Consider the following 21693-nt stretch of genomic DNA (forward strand, 5'->3'; position numbering starts at 1 on the left):
TATTTTGCGTGGATATGAAGACAACAAAAGGTATGTACTTTCAAATGTTTCATATATTTTCTAAAAGAGTAAGTTTCAAACTTTGCAAAAACATAAGGTATGTAAGGTTATCTTGTGTTGTTGATTTTTAATATTTTTTTCAAAATGGCTCTAAATCGCGCGTTGGCAGGGAACACAGGGGAAATTTAGCTGCGCAGCGAATGAGTTAATGAACAGCTGTCACCAGATGGCATACGCTTCCCTCTAAAATAGCTCTATCGTCTGGTAAACAATCAAATCGGAGAAAACTAGTCTCTCACGATGTTCTTTGATCATCGCCCGCCATTTTGTAAGATCAATTTACAAGTTTTATCTTCGACAGTGAAACCTGTGCTTTGGAACACCATACGCACTAATCGCAAGTCCACGAATAACACAGGTTTCACATCTTCTCAGCCTGGATGTAATTCCATACACACATGTGCAAATTGTTTCCATTTAGCAGAATGAAACACGTCAAAGGCCTTTGTTTTTTGTCTTGGAAGAGGAGCTCAAGTACGGACACGGACAACACTACAGGCCATACTGTACGTGTTGTCATATTACTCATTACGTTTTCCCGACGTCATGAAGTTATGACGCCATTCTAGCCCTTTTTTCTATGGAATGCCTTTTGTGTCTAAACAAAAAAATCAACATTTGCTAATTTTCCTATAATTAATTTTGTCTCAATTTGCCCAAGGATTTAAAGATGTCATCCTGCGGATTTGTAAACTTCAGGAGTTAAACTACCCAAAACTATTAAAACATTTTCCGATGTATTTTTCAAGGGGTTATTGCCCTGCCGTAAGGACTACTTTGAATTGTCTCACCCTCCCACTCCACTAAATATATCCCATGGTATACCTTGGGTTTCTTCTTTGGCGGACCTGAACTTGCTGTAGATGCCATTTTTGAGCGTCTGTGACTCGTAAGCATTTCAGTTATCTCCCTTGTTATATTAGACAGTTGAAACTAGAAGTGATCCATTTGAGAATCATGCGGAACGCAGATTCGAAAACGAAAGCAAACGGACTTGCAGAAACGTAATTTTAATGCGATTTTGGTGGTGTTTGGTCCTGTCTTATGTTGTGAAGAGGCTTTTACTATATGGTAAGTGTGTGATAGAGGTTGACTTGTATTAAATAATGCGATTTTGAGGGGGAAAAACGTAAGATTTTTGCGATTTTGAGAAAAAACGTAAGATTGTGGTCTTACGACGTACAACTGGAAAAACATGGAAAAAACGTGAGACTTACGTGCAAATCGTAAGGGTTGACATGTATGCAGTGCCCCATATGGCTTTTTGACCCTCTAAATGTTATAACGTTCAGGCAGGGACCCATTTTGTTTATCAAGATAAAAAATTAACAAGACAAAGTAAAAATTTAAATCAACAATATCAGCGTGATTTATTCCAAAGAATGACACTTCAAATGCTGTCAGATAATACTCTCTTTATCTAAAAAAATACCGAAAAGCGAGTTTTGTTGGTGGGTGCAGCAAGGCACCTCCCATCCTCTGAATGTACAATGCCGACCCGCTCACTTGAAATGTACTAAATTTATCTAAGTTCGCAAAAATCAAGTGAAATTGCGTCACTCGTTTTACGTCAAATGTATCTTTACGTCATTTCCCATCCGTCTGGAGTCGGTTCTAAATCTGTCGCTCTCTGTTCAACAAGAAAAAGCGAAGCAACCGAAACGCATGTTCAACATGGTTTATCTTGTGAGATTGTTGTGTGTCAAACGCATTTGACCTGTGAATATTCATCACGTCAGGTGTGTTACTCTGATTAGTTAACCCAGGTCACGAGAATTCTTTGACTGACAGGCATAATCAGGTAGGAGCGCTCAAGTTCCCAATGCGGCTGTGCTGTCAAATTCGCGGGGTCACTTCGAAATTCTTTTGGTCGAATTAAACTGTAATAAAACTTATTTCTAATATGCTGACTGTTACCAAATGATAACAGACGTGTCTCACAAACGATATCAGCATTCGCCTAAAAGGCTCATGCTTGATATCTTTTTTCTCGACATGTCTGTTATCATGTGCTAACAGTCAGCATATTAGAAATAACTCATAATATTGCTATTCTGATAGACACGTGGGGGAAATCAGAGGTTGAGATTGGATAGACTCATTCATGCAACCCTATTTTGATCATCGGGCCATATTCTGCAGGAAGTCTGCGAATCTGCTTTCATATTCGTAATAACAAAGACGCATGTTTCCGGTTTCTTCGTATGAAGTACCCGCATACCTGGCCAGGTTTGTTTCTGTGACTGATCGAAAAACGATGCAATTTGCTTTTTTCTTTTCTTACCGTACATGAAATACATTAAATTACATATTCTTACTCCGAATCACATATAAGCATTGACACAGTTTGAGATGCTATGGGTCTGAAAATACGCTACCAGTCAAGTTTTAAGGGAAGCAACCCCCAAAAAAAACGCTGACTAAATGCGTTGGTCAGTGTGCGTGTGCGCATGTGGCGCCACCACCACCGGTGCAAACACGTGGACTAGTCATACGACTTTTTCAGCTTGAGGAAGAAGGTCGTCTGAATTTTTGCTCCGGTGACTGAATGCTCTTTTGCTTTGAGCAAGGGACTCACCGGTCACCAACCTGTCCTCTTCGCACCAGTGGATGAGATCATTCCTGTTTATTGTTTGGCGTTTGTAATTTTGACCTTAAAATACTTCGCTCACTACTGGTATAAAATTTACTTCAGTAGTAGTTTGTTTACATTTCAGTCAAGATGACTGACTCTGACAAAGGCAAAGCTAGGTAGCTCGAAGCTAGAGGGAAAGAAAACTAAGAGTAAGAAGAGACCCTCTGAGGCAATTGTACATGTAACAGACGCTGATAACACTGTTTTCGCTGTACCAATTTCTTCTCCGCGCGAGACATTAGCTCATGTCCCCGCCGGGATACCGTCAACTTCGTCCGCCATTACGCTGCCAGAGCATCAATCTCTGGTAGCTTCTTTGCTTTCGTCTCTCATTCCAGAGATACGCACACTTGTTTCGACGGAGATGCAGAAGAATTTCACAGCTAGCAGCTTCCCCCTTCCCCCCTCTGTGGGGGATAGGGATTCCCTGGCCACCGTGACGTTTCCTTCTACCACGGTCAGCAGAGGAGCTTCTTCCACCTCGACGTCGACCGGCGCTTCCGGTTACGACGTGGCGGGCACCTTGCTAGCTTCCGCTTCAGACCTGCCTTACAGCGTGTACTTACCGGGTAGTGCCGGAAGTCACGCAACTAGGCACTCTCCTACGGGAGACAGGTCTCTCCTTGACCGGCCTCTACCTCTCCACCTTCTTTCGAGACATGGTTTGGATACGCTTGTGCCCTCGGGGACTCGGTCAGTGCACGGTCACTCCGTGCAAGGTATGTGTGCTCCACCCTCAGTCGTTCGCTCAGGCTGCGCAGAGGGACCGGAACACGGACTGGCCTACGGGCATGGCTTCCGGCCGCAGTCCACGCACAGGGATGTCGTTAGGCGTCGGACATCGGACATAGACCGATTTAGAGGCTCAAATGTCCGATTCACATTGCCGCATGGCGGTCAGATGTCCTATCGTTTTGAACTGAGCACTGGCATTGTCCGATAAGAACTCAATTCCTTCGGACAGCGCGATATTCGTTAATGTTCCTTTCAAGATACACATTTTCAAAAAGCGACCAAGCACTCTCGCGTACAGCTGCACTGAAGTTGTGCAATGCGGATCTTGCGTTTGGGTGACACCCGTCTGCAGCACATTAAAGTTAGGAGTATGGAAGACAACTCCAACTGACTTAGTCTTGCGTCTGCTTTTGCTTTCAGTTCGAGACATTTTGACGAAGCGCACTGAGTTATGCCACCGAAAAATAAAAATAAAGCCTGCCAAAGTTCAACAGAAGCTGAACACGTATTTGTTTATTCAACGGCATCCTGTGCTACATTAGGGTCAAAAACAGTGGGGAACACGGCGAGCGTCATTCTTGAAAATGAAACAGTTCTGAGGTCCTATTGAAATTTTTGAAAGCGGTCAAATGTCTTATTGATGCTGAAGAGCTAGGACATTTGTCCTATAGGTATGAATATGTAGCTACATCCCTGCACGCAGCACCAGTCACATCCGGCTTCGGCCACAGTGATTTCCGCACTTCCGGTTGCTGACACTCAACCGGAAGTCACTGCTTCCTCGTACCACCTCTCTCTGCAGACGCATGGGCTGGTACAGGAGAACTTCCGGTCAGTCGAGCCTCCGGTTCCCGGGTCAGCAGACCGTACCGATGTGTCAGGTATCGTGGATTACGGAAACCAGTCACATCCGGATTCGGCCACAGTGACTTCCGCACTTCTGGTTGCTGACACTCACCCGGAAGCCGCTGCCTCCTCGTACCACCTCCCTCTGCAGACGCATCGGCTGGTACAGGAGAACTTCCGGTCAGTCGAGCCTCCGGTTTCCGGATACGCCGACCGTGCGGCTGTGTCAGGTAACGCGGATTACGGACATGCCCTGTCCTATCACGCTACCTATTCGCCACCTTCCCAGGGTGTCAGCGACTCTGCTTCCGTTTTTTGGCACACAGTCAACTACGGACGAGCAGACGTGTACCTCACTTCCGTCCAAGCCGCGAGCGATGCTCGAGCTTGCGGCAGAGGTTACCTCTAGGTACTTTCCGGAAGTCGCATCGTCATTGGACGGCACTTCCGTGTGCCCCCCTTCGGCGGCTGACGACTTCCAAGTTGCGAAGGAGGACTCTCGATACTTCAGGTTCGAAGAATCCCCTTCCGTGGCATACCACATGGCTCAGGTGTTGACTAAACCTGCCCCCATTGGCAGAGGCCTAGCCCAAACATCGGGAGAGGATAACTGGCGGTCAGTTGGGTTTCCAGTCTCCGGTTACGCCGACCACACCGTTGCGTCAGGAACCGCTGATTACAGACACATCCCGTCCCATCACGCGTCCTTTCCGGACCCTTCTCGGAGGTCAGTGTTTCTGTCTCGGTTTTTGACTTCGAGTCAACTGCTGACGAACAGACGCCTCTCTCACTTCCGGCTGCTACCTCCTACCATCTTTCTCTGCTGGGGCACGAAGTGGTAGAAGACAACTTCCGGTCTGTTGCTTTCCGGTTTCCGGTTCCTCCGACCGTCTAGTTTCATCAGGAAACAACGATTATGGACATTTTCTGTCCCATCATTCGTCGTTTCACGCCGCTACACCGATTACAACGAGTCTATCAGCATTCGTCTTAGAATCGAACGCAGATGAACAGACTCATAAGACCAAGTAGCAAGAAGGTCATGCACGACAGCTTTTGGCTAATGCGTACACACCTCCTTTTCCGGTCTCCCAACCGGAACCTGCCCTGACTTCCTTTAGCTTCTTCTGCCGAGGCAAGAAGTATTCGAAGCCAGTTCGAGACCAACATGACTGCCGGTTTTCTGCATCCTTGGTCAAACATACTCGAGGGGTAACGACGTTCAAGGTCACAGCCATGTTCATTCATCAGCGTTTCCTGTCACAATCCATGAGTATAATGAGTCTTTGCCTTCGTTAGACACAGACTTCAACGCAGAAAAGCAGAACTGCGTCACACTTCCAGCCAAGCTGGGGCAAACACTCAAAACAGGCCATGCACCAGCAGCAGCCTACTCTTGGCTAACCGAATTGGAACAGGCTGTGATTCACAGCTACTGTTCAGAGGAAGGTGAGCGTTCCCAAAGGTTCAAGGAACATCAGGAACGCTTATGCTCTACCCGGAGCTTTTTCCCACCGAGAAGGACTCTGGTATCATGTACTCAGACGTCACGCTCGCTTACATCGAGGAGATAGGTCGCGCCTCTCTAGAGCCGACTTCTATCTCCTAGACCATTTTTCGCGCTCTTACACGAGCACCGACTGACTCACTCTACCCTTTTGCTCTCAGCAACAATCTTTTCGAGAGCGATCAGGTCAAAAGGGAGGCTCCAGCCTTGGTCAGGAATGCTCTACGTCCAGGAGACTAGGTGACCTCGATAGATCTGACGGAAGCTTACTTCCACTTAATCATGTATCCCGCAGACAGGAAGCGACTGCACTTCTGTTGGGACACCAAGATCTATCTATTTCGAGCGCTGACATTGGACTGTCACTGACACCATGGTCCTTCATCATGGTGATCAAACAGTTATGCGCCAACAGGGCATTCAACTTCGAGGTTCCCTTGAAGTCTGGCGTATTTTGGAACCACAATCGGTCTTTAAGCACTCAACAGACACAGATTGTCCTTCAAGAAGCCCACTCTCTGGGGTTCTCGATCAACAGTTCAAATCGAAGCTCACACCATCCCAAGGATTCACATACCTTGGCATGATTTTCTTGCGGTCACCTGGAGCGTTCGTCCTCCTCAGTAACGAGTGGACAAACTTCAGGCACGATTCGTTCCATGTTGACACTACAGCAAGCACCCACTAGGACTCTTGCTTTCATCCTAGGTCAAATGGAATCCACGGCTACTCGCTAGGGAGAGTACACAAGAGACCTTTCCAGCTAGCGCTAAAGCCTCTCGGGGATTCACCCATTCATGACAGAAACCAGTTGGAACCGAACCGAACTGGATAACTCAGGGTATCCCCAGCGCTACACCCACCCAACACAGACCCCTTCACAGGCGTCTCTTACCATGCCCTAAGCATTGGTTCGCGTCCGACCACAGAAGTTAAGCAACTTCGAGCTCGGTTAGGACTAGGATGGGTGACCTCTTGGGAACACCGAGCGCAGCGAATTCTGATCCGCAATTTAACCAGCCGACCATGTACTGCGTGCAGAACATACACGGCGCCCGCAATGGAACCACAGTAAATAGCAGGGCTCCTGATAGCACAACTATCGCGGGCGGTTACTAACAAGTGTTACTGAACACCGTCGATTATGTACTGTGTACAAACATACGCGGCGTCCGCAAGAGAAACACCAAGGGCGGTTCCAATAACAGGTTTGACTGAACACCATCGATTCTCAGCGTACTTAGGAAGATATAGCTTCTTTGACATGGCAGCATAGCTATCGTGTGGATAACTATGGCTACAATTTATCAGGGCTGCATAATCGGGCTACCAGGTAGTCCGATTCGCGAATCTCGGTCCATTTCCGGTTAGAAGACGCATATTCGGCGAAACCGGATGTTATATCCTCAGGTTCGCGGGGTCACTTCGAAATTTCTTTTGGTCGAATTAAACTGTAATAAAACTTATTTCTAATATGCTGACTGTTAGCAAATGATAACAGACATGTCTCACAAACGATATCAGCATAGTAAGATATAGTCTATGATAAGGTGCCATCATTTTTAACCAGGTGGGTATAAATGTGTTTCACTCCACCTTTGGAAAAAAATGTTCAGCATGCTGAGACATGACCAAAATGTGGCTTGTTTTTGTCAAATTTCAGAGTCACAGCATGAAAATGTTAGCTGGAAAAGATTTTCGCCCCTGAAAATATCCACAGAGCTATCAAGAAAATAAGCCTTGACCTCATCAAGCTATGATGCCGTTGTTTGATTTGGTCACAGCTTAGTGTCTTGTTTATTTTGGTCTTGGCTAGACTATTAGTAGTATTAGTAATGACATGTTATTGAGTCATAGTGTCAGAAATGAAATCACGCTGGTACACAAATTTTGTCTTTGCCAGCCAAAAATCTATTAAGTCAAGCAAATTATTGATTATTTTGGTTCTTGTAAAAAAACAAAAACAATACAACAGTCTTTTTCAAAATTTGGAGGGTGTTGAGCATGAGGCTAGTTCACATTAGGATCAAGTTTGTGTCAATTAGTTGGATGTGAACGTTCTCTTGAACATTGTTTTATGAAGCTGGAACAGAAATTTAATGGGGGGTCTTGTATTGGGGCGTTCCACTGTAATGGGACACGACGAAGGCAAGACGTATAAACATTAAATTGCTTTTCTTGTTGATTCTGATTACTTGCGACAAAGGTGAGTCGTACTTGTACTACGTTGCAAGCCCCTGGAGCAATTTTTTGATTAGTGCTTTTGTGAACAAGAAACATTTAACAAGTGGCTCTATCCCATCTCCCCCCTTTCCCTGTCGCGATATAACCTTGAACGGTTGAAAACGACGTTAAACACCAAATAAAGAAAGAAAGAACGAGCATTGTGAAAATGGTAAGTGTGGTTATGGAATATTGAAAAACTTGCTTTAACGAATGAATGTATTGTCATCATGCTTATGCAGATTTCATTTTCTCTTGGATTCTAAATCAAAAGGTAGGTTCGCATTAAAAACTACAATGAACCATGTTTATAAGCCTGTATAGTTACAGTTACAAGTATTTGCAGACTGCCTCTTGCTTACATAGGCTGTGTGTATTTATTGTTTTCAGCCAGAGAACCTTCTGCTGGCCAGCAAAGCAAAGGGGGCTGCTGTCAAGTTGGCAGACTTTGGCCTGGCTATTGAGGTCCAGGGGGACCAGCAAGCATGGTTTGGTATGTAATCCTGAGCACTTGCTGCTTAGTTTTTACATTTAGTCAAGTTTTGATTAAATTTTTTCAGGTAGACTGGAAATCGTGACAAGGTTGATGGTGTGTGTGCGTGTGTGTCTGTGTGTGTGTATGTGTGCGTGTATGCGGTTCCTAAAAAACTGTCTGACAGATGTTTATGAAACTTTGCATGTGAATTCTTCCAGATCATATCTCTAGACGCGTTTTTTCTTCATTTTTTCAATAAACGTGTTTGATGAGTCGTCATATCCAGCTTTTTGCAAATGATTGGAGGCCATACTGTCTTGACCTCATTTTTCCAGGAAATTGATTGAAACTTTGGTCAAACATTCTTTGACTCAGTACGGACTATGGGATTGCAATTCAGCTCCGAAGCTCAAAGATTAATTAATTACTTTGTTTATTTAAATCTAAACACGGGGTAAAAATTGGACTGCAATTCAGCTCCGAAGTTCAAAGATTAAGTAATTACTTTGTTTATTTAAATCTAAACACGGGGTAAAAATTGGACAAAAATCGAGATTTTTCGTGTTTTGGAATTTTGATGAATAATGAATCATACAATAACGTTATGAAATCAAATTAGCTAAATAACTCATGGAAAGATCTTTAAATCAACTAAATATATGGACACTGAAGCTTTTTTGTTGACCGATTTAAGTCATTTTACCTCATATCAAGGTTGTTTGAGCCATGTTAACCCTTTCATCGCCTGAGCCATGTTAACTCTTTCATCGCCAGCCATTCAGGCAAGGCACTTCTCTGGAATCAGGCTCTGCAGAGGAGCACTGCAGCTCAGAACCAGCTATGCAGCAGTAAAGCTGGAGACCCACCACCCTACCCACTTTAACCTTTTAACTACCATACCGCCCGATACCGCCCGTCTTCCGCCATTGCCGCCATTCCCATACCGCCCGATACCGCCCCTCGCCGGTGTAGCGTCTGTTTCGGTTGTTTGCGGTTGTTGTGCGCGAGCAGTAGTAATAAGACGGTTGCAAATGCATTGTGGGATTGTCTCACTTCCGCCTTGTTTTTTCCCCATGTGCTTTCGATCTCTGTGAGAGTTACAATCGATCTTTTTTCACCAAATTTGTTGGGCGCTTGGTGCCGACATGACAGTGATCCTGATTTCATGACTATGCTGGATTATCTCCACGAAAATAGACATCAATTAGAAGATTCTGGCTTCGACATCAGCATTTCTGTGAACACTGCTGATCTGACCTACTTTGATCGTTCAATGAATATCAACAAGTGACAGCGAAACGGATGATATACCGGAGCAACAAGTAAGCGTAATTTTTCAACTTTATTGACAGGTCAACAGGTAGATAAATCATGATAACACTGCGACATACATACCACCAAGAAGAAGAACACATACTCTTTGAAGTTTGATCCCTATCCAATAACATACCAATTTTTTTTATCAATCTGACAAAGAGAAACTGAGTAATAATAATTTAAACACGCATACCCGTTTTTGACCGTCTCTGCTCAAAATAACTTGGGAGCTGAGGGAGTCTACACAACAATAAACTTGGTAGTTAAAAGGTTAATCAACCAATCTCATAAACGTAACTGGGTTGATTGCTTTCATTTAAGAACATTCAATGCATACTGATTTGTTTTTGTGACTGTTGGTAATGTTGATCAAAACAGTAAAAACCAGATTTTTCTGTGTTATTTCTGATTGTTCTGGCGATTCAGGTGAAAGTAAAAGTCAGCACGATCAAGTTGAAGTAGGACAAAACTTAACCCAAGAATGCATAAAAACAAGAAAATTGTATCAAATATTGTACTCACCACATTAGTATGAAAACAAACACGGAAAACAAAAGAAATAATGCAGCAAAATTACAATATCACTACACGTTCCACTGAAAAGTCAAACCTGCAGGGATGTCGTTGGGCATCGGACATAGACCGATTAAAAGGCTCAAATGTCCGATTCACATAGCCGCATGGTGGTCAGATGTCCTATCGTTTTCAACTGAGCGCTGTCATTGTCCGATAAGAACTCCATTCCTTCGGACAGCGCGTTATTTGATCATTTTCCTTTCATGATAGAAATCTTCAAAAAGCGACCGAGCGCTCTCGCGTACAGGTGCACTGAAGCTGTGCAGTGCAGATCTTGCATTTTCCGAACCGTTTGCGGTATGAACCGTTTGCGTACACCCGTCCACAGCACACTAAAGTTAGGAGTACGGGAGACAACTCCAACTGACCAAGGCTCGCGTCTGCTTTAATTTGCTTTCGGTTAGAGATGAAGCGCACGGCACTGAATTATGCCACCGAAAAAAACTAAAGCCTGCCAAAGAACAGCAAAAGCTAAACACGTTTGGCGTTTCATCGGCATCGTGTGTTACATTTGGGCCAAGAACATGTGAAAACACGGCTAGCAATAGCATAATTCTGGAAAATGACAGTGTCGCCGCTGAAACCTCCACAATCACGGAAAGTAAAGTTTCGTCACTTGTAGATGGTGTCGGTACAGCAGGAAATTCATACAAAAGGTCTTTTTGATAAAGTTAACTATTCATGGCTGACCCTGTTTAACACTAGTTGGTTAGAATTTGACAGCAAAGAGACCATCTATATAGGCAAATTGTTTTGTCGAATCTGTCAAGAAAAAGCTCTGTCAGGAAATCATGCAGTTTGTGTGCCAATCAAAGTAAGTTTTCGTTTCCTTTTTAGTTTGTTTGTTTCTTTTTTGTGTGTGTCCTGTTTGAAACAAAAGTAATAAAACAATATACGCACACAATGCTGGTGCATATACTGATATGTGTATGTGCACATGATTTTGTGTTTTGCACAAAAGTATAATGTCCTATTAAAATGTCTGAAAGCAGTCGAATGTCCTATTGATGCCGAAGAGCTCAGGACATTTGATAAGGTTAACTAGAAAAAGTGTAAACAGGTTTTCTGCAGTAAAACAACAGCACCGTTTTACTGCAGCATTCTTGATTTCAATTTTACTAGGTACTCAAAAGTGATTTATCAAACTCCAGAATTAAAGGTTATAACTTGCATGGTCTTGTAGATCTTTTTATTCTGAGCACAGTGATGTAAATTTGCATTCTGTAGGTGAATTAGTTTAGTAGTTATGTACATTTGAAAAGTGCAATTTTAGGCCTTTTAAACTCACTTTTTTCAAGAATAAGAAATCGTCAACTTTGGAGCCTCACTGTGAAACCAAAACAAGAAATATGAAGCTAATTTTGAACAGATTACCTCTCCATATCTAAGACTTTTAGCTCAATTTTTTCCAAAATGTACGGGTAAGAAATAATTGAATTGAAGAACCCAAACTTGGGAAAATCGTCCAATTGTACCGTTCAAACACGTCGAAATCTTTAAAAGGATATATTTCAGCTTCTAACTGTCCTACCAACATGAACTTTACATCAAAATGATCAGCATCAACAGATCTGTAAACACATATACACAGACAAAGAAATAAAACGGGTTTATCTGGAGCTGGAAGATTAGTGCCGCCCACTAAGTCTCTCCCTCCCTCTCTTTCTCTCTCTTCCTTCCCCTCTCCCTCCCTCCTTTCCTTCCTCTCTCTCCCTCCCTTCCCCCTTCTCTCTCACTCAATCCCTCAATCCATCCCCCCCCCCTCCCTCTCTCTCCCTCGGTCCATTCCTATATCTCTCTCTTCCTCCCCATTTATCTCTCCCTCCATAGCTCTCCCCCCCCTCCCTCTCACCCTCCCTCTCTTTCTCCCTCTCTCCACCCCTCTTTCCCTCTCCCTCCATCCTGCTCCCTCCCCCCCCCCCCCCCCTGCTTTCTCTTCTCTCTCTCACTCCCTGTCTAGTCTCTCCCCCCCTCTCGATCTCTCTCTCTCTCTCTCTCTCTCTCCATCTTGTGCAAATTCGTAGTGTTATTTTCACTGTTTTGTTATTTCTCTTGGCAACACTACTTCTTCCAAATATTCTGGTAAAACCAAGTAAGTCCGCTTGCTTAGATCTGCGCATTTTTTGTTAGATCTGATATTGGGGGGAAAAGTGGTAAAACCAAGTAAGTCCACAAAATGCCCAACAAAACCAAAACCATCCATCAAGATTATTATGAAAATCGGGTTTTAAACGTAAATTAATGCTCTTTATCTTATTATCTCGGTGGTTTGATCTAGATAATCATCACTTTTGAGACATTTTATCAAACAGTAAAAGTCGTTTTTCTCGGAAGTAGCGTCAGTGGACTTACTCGGTTTTTTCAGCACACGGCAGAGTTGCTTTTAGTTTCACCTCAGTTACCTCACTAAGCAGCTCTCCTCTTTTTAAGTTAAGTTTTGAGAGTGCAGTAGACACAAAGTCTAAGTCAACTGGGGTTTCCAGGAAACTGTGGCAGTCTCCACCTTCGTGAACTATGATTTCTGTTTTCTTCAGAAGCCGTGACAACACCGCTGGCATTACTCGCATGTATCCGCACAGATTTTATTTATAACTGATAAAAACAATATGAATCAGGATTTGAGATTCCATGATTCGCATGGACGAGGCCGAGAATCGGCGATGTCTTCAGTCGCTCGACAGGGCTGTGAACAAGCTTCGGCCATCACGGCTCAGGGTGACTGGGTTGCACAAACGGCTTTGTTTACGTTTTTCTCCTGTCAAGTGCTCGGCGTACAAATAACGTTTAGGCAAGAAATATACCGCATTAATTAGTCGAATACTTCTTCTTTCTGATGATATCCTTTTGAGATCGATTGTACATCGCAAAACTTCCAAAAAATTATATCAAATATTTCATTTGCTTTGCACGTTTTCTTGCCAACGTCCGATCCCGCTTAATGTTACATGTAAATGAAGCTGAGAAACAAAGCTTTTAATTGGTTATCATTTCTAGGTCAACCAATGAAACAACGCGAAGCACTCTGAGATTGTGTGAGCATACTGTCAGGCCTGACATGCCACAGAGCGTGACGCAATATCCGGTGGTCACGGGGCCCTCGGTTTGAGAGTTGTTATCTGTTCTAGCGCAACAAATACAAACAACCATCACCACAGAAACCAAGATAAGACTTCAAACTTTTGTTTCATTCAGTTTTTTGACTCACATGCGAAGCAAAAGTGAGTCTATGTACTCACCCGAGTCGTCCGTCCGTCCGTCCGTCCGTCCGTCCGTCCGGACGTCCGTCCGTCCGGACGTCCGTCCGGAAAACTTTAACGTTGGATATTTCTTGGACACTATTCAGTCTATCAGTACCAAATTTGGCAAGATGGTGTATGATGACAAGGCCCCAAAAAACATACATAGCATCTTGACCTTGCTTCAAGGTCAAGGTCGCAGGGGCCATAAATGTTGCCTAAAAAACAGCTATTTTTCACATTTTTCCCATTTTCTCTGAAGTTTTTGAGATTCAATACCTCACCTATATATGATATATAGGGCAAAGTAAGCCCCATCTTTTGATACCAGTTTGGTTTACCTTGCTTCAAGGTCAAGGTCACAGGAGCTCTTCAAAGTTGGATTGTATACATATTTTGAAGTGACCTTGACCCTGAACTATGGAAGATAACTGTTTCAAACTTAAAAATTATGTGGGGCACATGTTATGCTTTCATCATGAGACACATTTGGTCACATATGATCAAGGTCAAGGTCACTTTGACCCTTATGAAATGTGACCAAAATAAGGTAGTGAACCACTAAAAGTGACCATATCTCATGGTAGAAAGAGCCAATAAGCACCATTGTACTTCCTATGTCTTGAATTAACAGCTTTGTGTTGCAATACCTTGGATGACCTTGACCTTGGGTCAAGGTCACATGTATTTTGGTAGGAAAAATGTGTAAAGCAGTTCTTAGTGTATGATGTCATTGCTAGGTTTAGTTAAGGTCAAGGTCAAGCATGTGAGTCGTATGGGCTTTGCCCTTCTTGTTATTACATGCGGTACGTAATTACACCAGAAATCATTTGTGAACCTTTAGCAAAACGGGATTACTCCGGCTTTGGGACAACTCGGGAAAGAGGCTTTGGACTACCTAATTTTACTGCAGTAAAATGTTTTGCTCCAGAAAAACCTGTTGCTTCGGCGAAAGATGACATTATGCAGAAATGCTGCAGAAAAGACAGTTTTTCTCCAGCATTTCTGTTTTTCTGCAGAATAACTGAATAATGCCAAAATGCTGAAGAAAAAGTGTAAACAGTTTTTCTCCAGTAAAACAACATCACCGTTTTACTGCAGCATTCTTGATTTCAATTTTACTGCAGTAAAACTGTTTTACTGCAGAAAAAAAACGTTGCTCTCGCGAAAGATGACATTATGCAGAAATGCTGCAGAAACAAACAGTTTTTCTCCAGCATTTTTGTTTTTCTGCAGAATAACTGAATAAAGTCATAATCCGCTAAGGATAATATACAGTAGAGGAACGTGTTAATTGAGAACAGTGCAGAAAAGGCTGGCTTTTTCCTTGATGATATCTAGGTGAAGTGACATGTGAAGAAGCAGGGAAGGCTGAGGCCAGTGAGGGACATCCGCCGAAATCAGTCCATACACAACGCGGTGCTCGACAAGCGATTTGACCAGAACGTGCTTGTTTGCGAATCAGACGACATCGTGCTTAGATACGACATAAGAGAAAGGAGAGTGACTAATTGGTACATCAAAACGAAAAAAAGCAGAGGTTACAGAACTGGAAGACTATTCAATGCGCTGTCTGAAAAGATGGAAACCTCTGATCAAAGACGACTTCGCAGAAGAGAGAAGGCAGGCGACCAGAGACCTGAATGTTTTGGCGGCAGTCGTGAGATTGTACCAAGGCTGATCCTCGAACTGCATTGTTAACAGATGTTAAGAGATTAGCGGTAAAATGAACAAAGACCCCGTCGCGATATAACCTTCGTGGTTGAAAACGACGTTAAACACCAAATAAAGAAAGAAAGAAAGAACAAAGACCCCTGTGTGTGACGGACAACTCTTTACACCTATGTCCACAGACTCGCTATCGGACTTTCACTAACGAGAACTTTTCGAGATCGTGCATGCTTCGGTTTCCAGAAAGCTTTGTACTTCGACAACACCCTTTCGCTATAAACCATGTGTTTTCGCGAATAAAACAATCTGATTCTCTCTCTCTCTCTCTCTCTCTCTCTCTCTCTCTCTCTCTCTCTCTCTCTCTCTCTCTCTCTCTCTCTCACACTCAGTTACTCTATGTGTGCGCGCCTTCGTGTGCGAGGCTGGTACTACGAATTGTTCATACGAAATGACAAACACAGGTTTACAAGCGATAACGCGCAAAAATACTGGTTTATTAATTTACATCTGATACTAGGTATCAGTAATGCATATATATAGTTACAGTACTACGTATTGCGGTAAAAAACTAAACAGAAAGAAAAAGAGAAAAGAAAACAAATTATTAGACATGGCAAAAGTATCAAATGCATTAACAAGACACAAGAAGTAAAAACAAGAAAAATAAACAATCACAAGACAGGCGAAGACAAACAGACAAGAAAGTTACAAATACCAAACACTCGTTGGTTAGTCCTTCAACAACAATAAAGAATTACGTTCCTTACGTTCAACAATACCATAAGCACTAAGAATACTCAAGAAACTTAGCATACATACGTTTAAATCCAAAATGGCTACTTTCAGGAAAATACAAAACGTTGACTCATCAGGCCAGGAATACAAAGCAAACTGTCATACCAAAAAGTCTCCTAACGACAACGTTCCTGCGTTAATCAAAGTCACAAACAAGATATTTACTCATCCACTTTCCCTCAATAGCGTTATTAGAAATAAGCCCGTTTACAAACGATCACCAAAGACCGCAAGCTCTTTTACCTAAATTCCTTTAACGTAAGGCTGGATAAGTCAGAGAAAACGTTTCACTTCGAACTTCGTTAACCACAGAAAACACAAGTTATCATAAACATTAGCGACTTTCTAGCGTCTACAAAACATTGCTGTACGTTCACAAAACTAGAACAGTTGAACACACAATAAAGAAACACTACAACAAGTCAGACTTCCAACTCACGTTAAACGTAAACAACTCACAAAACAAAGTCATTACAAAATGGCGACCAAAATACAACACAAACAAGTAACAACAAAATTACCTTATGCGCTGTGTGGGTTGACCAGCAGTACCAAAAACGTGTTGCCTCTCAAACGAAGGGCACAAAACAATTCACACTTGAGAAACAACTGTCTCCAAGAACATTACGTTGACGTTAAAACATAACAAGAAACACTCCATTGGTTCACTTGTTAACCTTCATACGTTTACAGAACGAAAATCCAAACACTTCCTAAAACCCTCAGATCGACTGAAGAGAAGCAGTCAAGCAGTGGTATTTATGGAAACAAAAACCTAACATGGAATAGTTATTCAAAAGTCACCATATTGACCAACCAACAACATTCCTAAGACAGAATCGGGTGAGACTACTATTTTACAACCAATCAATAACCGATCACGCACTCCGTGCATGCTCAAAACTTAAAACGGTATATTTTACAGAAAGAAGATCAAAGAACTAGCTGACATTAAAAACTAAAAACACGTGAGTCACACGTATTCTAAAACTTACAACGCAGTTTCGCAGGGCTCACCCCAAAACCAGGACACAACAACTGAACAAGGAGCACGTGAGTCTCACGTAAAAATAGTAACGCTCCCCAAAAACAGGTCACAACAAGGTGCCATGATAAAAACACGGTTTACTTGCTTCACACCGTGCCATGGCTTGAGCAAACGTAATTACAACAAAAAATAGGTGAATGCATGCCACATCGGCATGCACACTATGTTCGTTAGCTTTGTTTTGTATTCTTCTGTCTCTCTCGGTGCCAAACACGACAAAGAAATTGCGCTGGTTTGGTGTGATACGAGACAAACCGTATTCCTGAAAGATTCATTTATACATTTCATAATATAATGATAAAATAAAGTGAACAATACACTCTTCATCCTCGTGAACAGAAAAAACCCAAACCGCAATCCTTTCTTTTTGACTCCCCTGAGTAATCAGACGAGTCTTAGCAATGAGCGGTGTTAGGCAGGCCGTAGACAAAAAACTACATTAAGGTTATCTCGAAAGTTGTTGAAGCCAGAGCTTTGAAACTTGGCACACTTCTAGGGTTTGATGACCTTCCGACGTGACCTCAGTATGTTTGACCCTCATCACATGTTGGGATCACATCGGGGTCATGTTTGGTTCATAAAAACTTAACATTGAAAATACTTCTGATGTTTTTGAGGCTTTATAGAAGAGCCACCAAATTTCCCACACTTGCAGGTGTTGATGATCTCCGGACATGACACAAATTTGGAAGATATACCACTAAGTAGGGGAAAGGCTCCTAATATGGCACCTCCTGTTCTGACAAACTAACAGCGCTAGAGCGCTCAAAACAATTTCATTCGCTGTATTCACCCTCTCTGGATAACTTGCTCATGTCAAAACAGTTGCAGATACACAAACCTCAAAACTGTTGGCTTTTTCTCTTTTTTTTTCACTTTTGGCAGCGTTCACTCTAAATTTGCCGCCTAAAACGGACTCGTTTCTGTCCACAGCCAAAGCTTTTATCACACAAAAATTGCTAACAGCTCAGACCGTATTTGTTACATTTAAGCAGTGTTGACCCTGATTTTCTACTGCAAACAAAAAATAATAGCAAAATCTCAAAGTATGTGTATGTCCCCTAATATGGGACCACCTTCAACAAATCAAAGAAAATAAAAGCTAAAGGCTATTTTCATTAATTCATTAAGAAGCTTGCTGAAAATAACCTATAACTATAACCCTCGAGATTTCCAAACAATATAACAAATAGTCTTCTTTTAGTGGAAGTTGATAATTTCACTTATTTTCACTCTGTTTTTGATAAGCTTCTTTAGTTTCCTGGTGTGCTTCAAATAATGCTCTCAACAACCCAAAACAGATAAATCTAAAGCATATTTTGATTAGTCTGACTTGCACACTAAGTTGAATCATGCTATTTTGAAGTATAGGGGGCTTTTTACAGTGATTCGTGAAGGCCGCTTCACTGGTCCATATTGGGCCAATATAGCTATTCGAGGGCTGTGATTGGATGGTCTCGCACATCCCTTTTCCGATCATCAAAGCATAATTCTACGGAAGTCAGCCATTTTTGCCAATATCCAAAAGCATATCGGCAACAACAAAGACGCATGGTTCCGGTTTCTTCCACGTGTATAAAGTACACGCATACCTCGCCAGGTTTGTTTATGTGACAAGTCGACAGACGATACCATTTGCTTTGTGTGTGTTTTTGTTGTTGCTTAAATGTACATGACATACATTACGTGTAAAATCCAGTTCTTTAACAGGCAACAAACCTTGCAAATTTCCAGAAGCTGCAATCTGATAATCAGCAAACTCTCCTGTCACATAGAACGTCCATTGTATAGTGCAATGTTGAAATGAAGTTACCGATCTGAAACATTTAGTCATTTCTTCTGAGACAATCCTTGTTCTCTTATCATCTGCAGATTTACCGCAGTCTTCACCACGCGAATTCCCAACAGAAGTCAGACTTTCGAACATGCAATCTACGTAGGCAAGCATGATACGTCATGACGTCATATGATTCCTCGCATATTGACGTAATGCTAAACATCCGGTTATCTTGAGTTTTCTCCGTAATACATGTCCGGGTTTTTTTCAATGACAATGTTCGGTTATTTCCGTGGCTTCATGCGGAAAGGGAACCGTCGTCTGCAATCAACGACATGGACCATTCTGGTACTTGTTGCTGACAAAAACATGATTTTAACACAGAATTTAATGTCAGAATAGCTATATAATACCCGTGTGACTTGGAATAATAGGCCGTGAAAGGTGAATGCTCGCCCTAATAGGCTTGACGTTTGCTGGCCGATGTGAATGCACGATATATTGTGTAAAAAATTTCATCTCACACGGCATAAATAAATCCATGCGTCTTGAATCCGTGGTTGAGATATGTGCGCGATATAAATTGCATAAAATAAAATAAAATAAATAAATAAACGCTATTGTGTTTTCATCGTAGCAATAGGGTCCGATATTTAGACTCGGAACAAGTATAATGCGACTCGTCGGCATTATACTTGTCTCGTCTAAATATCGGGCCCTATTGCTACGCTGAAAACACAATAGCTGTTATTTCTGAATGTTTCTGCTTTTAATTTTTGCTGAATGCCTATCAGAGCTATTTCACTCTTATTAGGCCCAACGGTTAACGGTTAACATTAGAGAGAAGGACTACCCAACACAAAATGAAACTTCTTCGCAAGAAAACAAGCTAGTTATCGGCATGAAACAAAAAGTGGTCCATATTAGGAGCCCTTCCCCTACTATAAATATCCACTAAGCTTTCAAGGAAATAGGTCTCCACTTCATCAAGGTATGATGTCATTGTTTGATTTGAGGTCACAGCTTAGTGTAGGAGGTAATTCAGTCTTGGCTAGAATGCTATGAGGTCATTGTGTCAGATGTTGTCACTCAAGTGTCTTGGGTAAACAGTTTTTGTCTTGGCCAGCCCAGTATCAATCCTGCTAACTTGGACGCAGCTTGGTAAAAAAAAAAAAAAATTAATAAGTTATTTGTATTTTTGACCAAAATATGACATTTTACACAGATCGAGACAGTCAGCGTTCCTCCGAGACCGCGCTCGTTCTATGTAAAATGTTGTATTTTGGTCAAAAATACAAATAACATTGATGTATTGATCGATTCTGGTTAGAATTCCTTTTAGTTTTTACGATTGAACAGACACAAAACATGCACTATTTTGTAGTCTCGGCTGGCCGCCTAAATATTATACGTTATTTGCGTTTTTGACCAAAATATGACATTTTACACAGATCGAGACAGTCATTGTTCTCCGAGACCGCTAGCGCGGTCGAGGTGAACAATGACTGTCTCGATCTGTGTAAAATGTCATATTTTGGTCAAAAACGCAAATAACATTTATGTATCGATCGAATTCCTTTCAGGTACTATGACTTTGTTGTTGTTTTGACGATTGAACGAGCATACACACACATGCAATCAAACACATAAGCTTCATATTTGGGCGTTTCAGGTTGACCGAAACTTCAAAGGAACTACAAAACACATGTCATGTACTGACTTTGTTGTTGTTTTGACATTGAACAGCAATGTGATTGTAGTTGAAGTTCTATCGGATTTGTTGTTGGCTATGTTGTTGAAGACGTATAATTATGTTCTCGAATTTAAGTTGATGTTGTCGTAGTTGAAATCAAGGTTGTAACGTGTCAAATCAATCGTGTTCCACCTACAGTTTATCAGTGTAAAGCTGTTGTTGTTGACATTGTAGTTGTTCTTGGTTTTCGAGTTGTTGTCAGTGTTATTGTCGTCGTTGTAGTTGTTACCCAGTCGGATAGAAACAAATAACAAGTCGCGTAAGGCGAAAATACAACATTTAGTCAAGCTGTCGAACTCACAGAATGAAACTGAACGCACTGCAATTTTTCAGCAAGACCGTATACTCGTAGCATCGTCAGTCCACCGCTCGTGGCAAAGGCAGTGAAATTGACAAGAAGAGCGGGGTAGTAGTTGCGCTGAGAAGGATAGCACGCTTTTCTGTACCTCTCTTCGTTTTAACTTTCTGAGCGTGTTTTTAATCCAAGTTTTTGGAATCAGGAACCGACAAGGAATAAGATGAAAGTGTTTTTAAATTGATTTCAAAAATGTAATTTTGATCATAATTTTTATATTTTTAATTTTCAGAGCTTGTTTTTAATCCAAATATAACATATTTATATGTTTTTGGAATCAGGAAATGATGAAGAATAAGATGAACGTAAATTTGGGTCGTTTTATAAAAAAACATTTTTTTTTTACAATTTTCAGATTTTTAATGACCAAGGTCATTAATTAATTTTGAAGCCACCAAGCTGAAATGCAATACCGAAGTCCGGCCTTCGTCGAAGATTGCTTGGACACACACACACACACACACACACACACACACACACACACACACACCACGACCCTCGTCTCGATTCCCCTTGACTAAATGTAAAAACTCAAGCCTGAGTCTTTTTTTTGCAACTCCGAACATTCGGCAGCAGCACACTCTCGGCATGATGTCGGGAGCACGCGCGCATCCACAGCTGCAGCAAAGACGCACACCGAGCGTTGCTACTTTCGCTTCTGGCTCCCCCTTGTGACGTCACAGC

General features: G+C 42.1%; 1 protein-coding gene across 2 annotated transcripts in view; it reads left to right on the forward strand.

Moving 5' to 3' along the window:
• Positions 1–21693, forward strand: part of LOC138955403 (calcium/calmodulin-dependent protein kinase type II delta chain-like) — a 396239-nt gene that overhangs the window by 87963 nt on the left and 286583 nt on the right. For both annotated transcript variants that reach the window (XM_070327018.1, XM_070327025.1), the window contains exon 7: positions 8397–8499. In XM_070327018.1, the coding sequence (XP_070183119.1) occupies positions 8397–8499 (103 nt within the window). The remainder of the gene's footprint in view (positions 1–8396; positions 8500–21693) is intronic.

Source organism: Littorina saxatilis, linkage group LG2 (assembly GCF_037325665.1).
Source record: "Littorina saxatilis isolate snail1 linkage group LG2, US_GU_Lsax_2.0, whole genome shotgun sequence".
Taxonomy (NCBI): domain Eukaryota; kingdom Metazoa; phylum Mollusca; class Gastropoda; order Littorinimorpha; family Littorinidae; genus Littorina; species Littorina saxatilis.